The sequence below is a fragment of the Panthera tigris genome, chromosome A3 (assembly GCF_018350195.1).
Source record: "Panthera tigris isolate Pti1 chromosome A3, P.tigris_Pti1_mat1.1, whole genome shotgun sequence".
Taxonomy (NCBI): domain Eukaryota; kingdom Metazoa; phylum Chordata; class Mammalia; order Carnivora; family Felidae; genus Panthera; species Panthera tigris.
In genome coordinates, this window is record NC_056662.1 from 84992154 (window position 1) to 84999264 (window position 7111).

The 7111-nt window shown below is 41.8% G+C and overlaps 1 protein-coding gene across 1 annotated transcript in view; it reads right to left on the reverse strand.

Moving 5' to 3' along the window:
* Window positions 1–3008: 3008 nt before the first annotated feature.
* Window positions 3009–7111, reverse strand: part of CNRIP1 (cannabinoid receptor interacting protein 1) — a 19121-nt gene continuing 15018 nt past the window's right edge. The window contains exon 3 of the mRNA XM_042979767.1: window positions 3009–3971. Within this exon, the coding sequence (XP_042835701.1) occupies window positions 3807–3971 (165 nt within the window). The 3' untranslated portion in view covers window positions 3009–3806. The remainder of the gene's footprint in view (window positions 3972–7111) is intronic.

Below are 7111 nucleotides of genomic sequence, written 5' to 3' on the forward strand. Positions count from 1 at the left end.
TACATTTCTGAAGATAATGGATCATCTTCCTAAATAAATCAGGGCAATGACTGTGTATTTCAATTTTTATTTGATGTCCACAGAAACTACTGTGGTCTAGCACAGGTTGTATCCCTGTAGTATAGGGATGTCCTTATCTATTACACTTTTTGATGTACTTTACCTGCTTTCTTTGTCCTCTGTGAAAAAATAGTTATCTTCAATGTATCTACTCCTACAAATTGCCCTCTTTCTTCCAATTATTCTGCTTCCAACTTCCTAAAATCCAGAAACCAGATCACCCGATATATTAGAACTGTCTCTGAAGTAGGAGTTGTGAGGTCTTGAGGGAAGACCCAAGCCTTTAGTGAATGGACTTTGTGACATCTGTGACAGGGATCTTTATTTTTTGGCATGTTTTCTGTTATCCACTGTGATCCAGATAGTTTGGATGGCTGGGTAAGTGACTTCTCGATAAGTGAGGTGTCACAAAATATAAATTCAAGGCATTTCTACTCTTCCACCTGTTCAAAAGTGTGTTAGTCATCATCATAATTAGAAGGATGGCCTAGTTCCTCAAGCTTTTGGGTAGCCATCTGATGCTTAGAAGTAGAGGGACATGGCTACAACTTGTATAAAAATAGCCCTTCCAGATGGCTGAGGGGCAAAGTTACAACTCAGCAGCTTGATATAGCTGAGCACTCAAATTTTGGAGTAGGAGGAGAGCTATGCGAGAACTAGCCAGAGAGACTGGGCTGGACTCCAATCATAAGTAGAACAGTATATGCCAGGAAAGATCACTTAACGTGGCAGATTAGCTGTTAAGATTTCCTGTTTACTTCTTCTCCATCTCCTCCCCACCTCTCTTGATTCAACCTTACCTCTTAGCCCTAAGGAAAACACACACACACACACACACACACACACACACACACACACACACTTTTTGGAGGGTGACAAAACATAAGAGACTCTTAAATACAGAGAACAAACTGAGGGTTGCTGGAGGGGTTTTGGGTGGGAGGATGGGCTAAATGGGCAAGGAGCATTAAGGAGGACACTTGTTAAGTGAGCACTGGGTGTTATATGTAGGGGATGAATCACTGGATTCTATTCCTGAAATCATTATTGTACTATATGCTAACTAACTTGGATGTGAATTAAAAAATACTAAATAAATGAAAATTAAATTAAAAAAAAGGGAGAGTGTAAAGTTGAGATACTTAAAGGGCTTTAGAATTTTTTTTTAAATTTGTTTATTTTGAGAGAGATAGAGACAGCGTGAGTAGGGGGAGGGGCAGAGAGAGAATCCCAAGCAGGCTCCACTCTGCCGGCGCAGAGCCCTGATATGGGGCCCCAGCCCATGAAGCCCTGAGATCATGACCGGAGCAGAAACCGAGAGTCGGAGGTTTAACCGACTGAGCCCCCCAGGTGCCCCAAGGGCTTTAGAATTCTACAAGCCTAACTCCTTGTTTTAGACACAAGCGGAGACCTACAAAGGTGGTGACCACTTAGGCTCAACCAGCATGTTTGCGGGACTCAGATCCTCCAGCTTCTTGTCTGGGGCTCACCTTCCCACTCTTCTGTGGGAGGGTGTGTGCAGGTACACCAGGTCATATTGCCCCAGCCCTGCGTCATTCTAAACTCAAAAATTAAAGCCTCTGGTTGAAAAAAACAAATTACAGAAGCTGTGATATTGCTTCCCCTCCTCAAAACCAATACTAAAGCCCTGACAGAGGAGCCACTAGCTTGAAACCTCATTTCACAAATGAAAGTATTTCCTAATCGAATGCTTCAAAAGACTAGAAGATATCATTTTCACGTTTTCCCACCACCTGTAAGTCTGCATTTCTATTGGATATTCTGGAAGAAAACTTAAGCCTCTCTCTGTAGTAAATCCATTACTTATCTCAATGTCTGTTCAAATAATTGAACGTTGGTTTTTAAAATACAGAGGTTAGGAATGGATTAATGCTTATATTTAGCAGTTGTAATAGACACTATTATTTTTGACAAATGAATTGAGAAACACACTGCTCTCTTTCAACATCGCTCATGATTCGCCTAAACCCAAGGCATTGCTGTGCCCTGCTGGCGGTACAGCCTCATTACAGGTACGTGACTTAGAGGGGCAAAGGGTTTGGGGCCAGCCTTGCCGATGTGGTTCTACGATAAACGGCTTACACTTCCATTAACCTAGCATATTCCTACAAAGGCTTTGCAGGTAGCAAAAAAAGCAAAGCCACAGCTAACTCTTCCCAACACGTAGGATCTGTTCTTCCCAAGTGAACATGACAACACTGTTGCAGAGTAGTATGTTACTTTTCCAGAAAAAGTTTCTTTCCTTCTCAGGGAATTTACCCTCAAACTGCATGGAGTAAGGGCTTTGTGTCACCTAACTTGCAGTACCCTGGGAGCAAGCAAGGAGGTCTCTACCCTGGTGTACGTGCTCTGTTACAGTAGTGCGTCCTCAGGCTGCTCAGCTACATAGCCAGCTGATGAGACTGGTCGTTGTGCAAGGAGGAGCGGAGAGAAGACAGGGCAAACATTTTCTTTTTTATAAATGTTTATTTATTTTTGGGAGAGGGAGTGAGCAAGCGGGGGAGGGCCAAAGAGAGAGGGAGTTTGAGAAGCCGCAGTGGGCTCCACACTGACAGCAGAGAGCCTGGCACTGGGCTCAAACTCATGAACCGTGAGACCATGACCTGAGCCAAAGTCAGACACTTTACCAACTGAGCCACCCAGGCGCCCCAGGATAAGCTTTTCTGATTGCTCACCAAGTGCCAGAGTCTCTGCTAACTTTGTTAGAGCTGGCCGGAGTGTTGACTGTCAAAGCTGATCTATGATTAAGTGTGCTAATTCTACTCCAGGTATATCCTCCTTATCCTGCAATTTAGCTGGAGAGCTGAATAGGGCTAACCTGAAGCAGTGATCTACCTGCTAGACAGATAGTAACCAAATTAAGAAGGCAAGTCAAGGCATGATTTTTAATACCTTTATTAAGAAATATCAAAAGTTCATTACAGTTGCATACACAGTTTTACAAAGTTCAAGTGAAGGGGAACGTAGGGATGCCATCATATGCATGTTTGAGTACTAGGGTAGCTTGCCAAAAGGGTAACCCTACAACTTCTGACACCTTAACAGTGGACCCCAACGATGCCTTTTCCCATTTCTGTTAGGCCATAACATAATACCTTAACTTACTTGAAAGAGTTTTAATGTGTTATAAATACTTCTTAAATATTTGTCCTTTTATTTGTCATTATTGTTCCCTGAAAAAGCTGAGCTGTTTATAGGAAGCACAGCATCTGAGTCCAACTCACTGCTGTTTGTATTACATTTTCACCAAGCCTGCTTAGAGAGCCACATAACATTGCAAGTTACATGTTACCATATTACACTTGGGAGAGAACCCACAACACACTGTTATTTTTTTATTTAGCATTTTACAAAAAAAGGGGAAATCACTCAACTTGGAAACAAAACACCACATTCAATGGAATCATTAAGAAGGGGATATGTCTGCAATTCCACTGAGCTCCTCACAAGCGGTCAACGGCATGACCGGGAACAACTGGATGCAGGAACACCAACACAGAATACAGAAAGGGATCTTCTTGGGGATGGTACATCACTCACAATCTTTTACGTCAGGAGCATTGCATCAGAAGGGAATTACACTTTCAAAATAGTCGGGGCTAGTAGGTCATCAGCACCCGATGGGTAACAGCAACGCTGTGGTGTGCCTTGGTGAAGGCTTGTGCTGGGTTATCTAAACGTAGGGTTTTGAAGAGATTGTCCAGCAACATCAGAAAGAGCCATCTTCAGAGGAAGGACTCCTTGTTCACCCACATGAGGCTACGTGTCTCATTGGGCTTGCATTCGTATTCAATGACAGAGAAGGGGCTTCCCCATTGGCAGTGATCTCGCTTGTGGTAATTGTAGAACTTGACTTGCCACACTGTCTCGAAGGTCCCAATGTCAGTGAACTGAGGGAAGAGAAACACGCCCCATAAAAACCTCATTCTGCCATAAGCAACAGGTAAGAGCTAATGGTAGTGAGAGAGATCCTGCATAGTCAATAGTAATCAGTCAGGATTCTTTTGGTCTGCAAAGCTTAGGCCTTTATTTATTGTAATGCACTGTTTTCCTTTATTATGTGAGATATTTTCCTGAAAAGCTGTAAACCACTTTTTCCCCCTCTATAGAATCTTATTCCCATTGTACCAGTGGCATTTGCTGTCACACTGTCTTTAATAAAAATAACTCCCCAAATTTATCTGTTTTCCAAATTTAATTATTGGAAACCACTTTTTGAATCTCAAAATTTCAGAGCTTGTTACAAAGGGGGATGAGGAAGAGAAGAGAGGGAATAGTCATTAATGATTATCTTTTGGTTTCTATTTCAAAAGACAGTTGTATGAAACAACATATGAACTATATCACTAAACATAAGACACAATTGCCCTTCCATCATTAATTTAAATTCCAGGGGAAAATATTTTCTTAGCATTTGATCAAGACCCTTCTTTAACTTTTGCAAATACTATTGAGTTTTATAAGTCGGGAATCCAGGCCTATGTCTCAGGCTTTGATTACACATTATCAAAAGCCATATTTAAGTACCTACTATGTGCCTTACACATATAAAAATGTGTATAAGGTGTGATTCTTGCCCTCAAGAAGTTTGCATTTTACTTCCAGAAGGTAGGCCCTGCGGGTCACTGCACAGATTTTTCCTGAGCCATAAGCATACAATTCCCATGTGGCTAAGAAGAGGGCATAGAATAGCCTAGAGGCCACTGGGCAGGTGCTCAAGTGGCCTGCAGGGTAGCCTGACCCTGCTACTGCCTCCTGGAGCTATTTAGGGGATCTGGCATTACACAGCATGATGCCTGACGTTATTTTCTCCTCTGACCCTCTCCTGTCATGGGAAGGGAGAGGGACTGACTTGGCAGAATTCTTAGACTTGTCAGGAGCCAGAAGATGTGGAGGGTGGCAGGGCAGTGAGCAATAGGAGCCTTATGCTTGAGGCTGCTACAGGAGGAGGATGATCAGGTGCTTCCCAGATGGCTTTCCAAGATGCTCTCAAAATTATATCCTGCACCATTGCCTCATCCTGCTAATTTGATTCCAAAACAAGGTTTGGCTTTCCTTTGAGAAATCTGCCTGACTTGAAACAATGGGTGATATACCTAGAGTCCCCAACTCTTTCCCCAGGTAAGAAAAGAACCTTTTTCTAGTGGATCATGGCTTAATAGTCTAGAGACCTGTATAAGTATACGGTAGCTTTATTCACTATAGCCCCAGATTGGAATCAACCCAACGTTTCATTACTCACTTGGTGATAAACAAGTTCTGGTAGATCTATAAAATGGCATTTTACTCAACAATAAAAAGAAACATAATGATTCAGGCAGCAACAACGATGGATCTCAAAGATGTGCTGAGCAAAAGAATTCAGATCCCAAAGAACTCATATACTGTATGATTCTATTCCATCTCCCTCCCTCCCTCCCTCCCCACCCCCCCACCTGTCTGTCTGTCTGCCTGTCTATCTCTCCAATCTATAGTGATGGAATACAACCTATGCTGACAGGAAGCAGGAAGCATCTGGGGTTACTTAGAACCTGCGGTGGGAGGGGGGGGCGCCTGGGTGGCTCAGTCGGTTAAGTGGCTGACTTTGGCTCAGGTCATGATCTCGTGGTCTGTGAGTTTGAGCCCTGCGTCGGGCTCTGTGCTGATAGCTCAGAGCCTGGAGCCTGCTTCAGATTCTGTGTCTCCCTCTCTCTCTGCCCCTCCCCCATTCACACTCTATCTCTGCCTTTCAAAAATGAACAATGTTAAAAAAAAAATTAGAAAAGAACCTGTGGTAGGAGGAAGGGACTAATGATCGATGAAAATCTACAAGAGGGATCTTTTTTGGGGAAAATGTTTTACATCTTGACTGGGGTGGTGGTTATACAAGTATATGTATATTTGTCAAAGCTCATTGATCAGTATGCTTAAAATGAGTGCATTCATTACATGGAAACTACACCTCAAAGTTGGTTAAAAAAAAAAAGAAATATGGATTTTTAGTGAGCTACAAGGAAACAGATATCCTAAACACTGCCAGTGGGAATTGAATTGTACGGGCTTTAGAAAGGGTTAAAGAGTGAATATACTTGGGTTGAGCAATTCTACTTCTAATTTATCTTAAGAACATCACAGTGATGGGCACCTGGGCGGCTTGGTTAGGTGATGGGCTCTTGCTCTCAGCTCAGGTCATGATCTCACAGTTCTGGGGATCCAGCATCCAGCCCCTCATTGGGTTCCATGATGACAGCATGGAGTTTGCTTGAGATTCTCTCTCTCTCCTGCTCTCTTACTCCCTCCCACTCCCTCCCCCACCTCGCTGCATACTCACGCTCTCTAAACAAACAAACAAACAAACAAATAAATAACACAGTCTTTATAGTAGTGAAAACCTGAACACTAAATGCCTATCTTTAAGACAGTTTTATGGTATATCTATGTAGTGGAATACTATATAGAAATTCTAAATGCAAAAATTTATTAGTTTTAATGTACATTTATTTTTGTAAGAGGGAGAAAGAGCAGGGGAAGGGCAAAGACAGTAGGAGACAAAGGATCTGAAGTGGGCTCTGTGCTGACAGTAGAGAGCCTGATGAGGGGCTTGAACTCATAAACCATGAGATCATGACCTGAGCTTAAGTCGGCTGCTTAACTGACTGAGCCACCCAGTTTCCCACTAAATGTAGATATTTAATAAACTTTTTCTATTATTCTCCATTGTTACCTGAACTAAGCAGAGTACGAACAAGAACATCTGGTATTAATTCAATTAAAATATACATATTCATGTTAGAAACACTGATGGAATGGATTTTATTTATCCTGTATACTTATTTGTATTTTCAAAATTCAATGATTTAGTTTTTATAATCAGAAAGGAAAAGTAAGCTAAACTGTATTTACAACAGATATTACCAAATAGTTAACATCCTGAATATAAAAGATTATATGATTAATTAGTAAGCTACTATGAATATTTGGATAAAGCTGGAACACATTCATTAAAAAGGAAAAAATAGCTGACATCTGAAAAATCTTCTAATGTAGTATT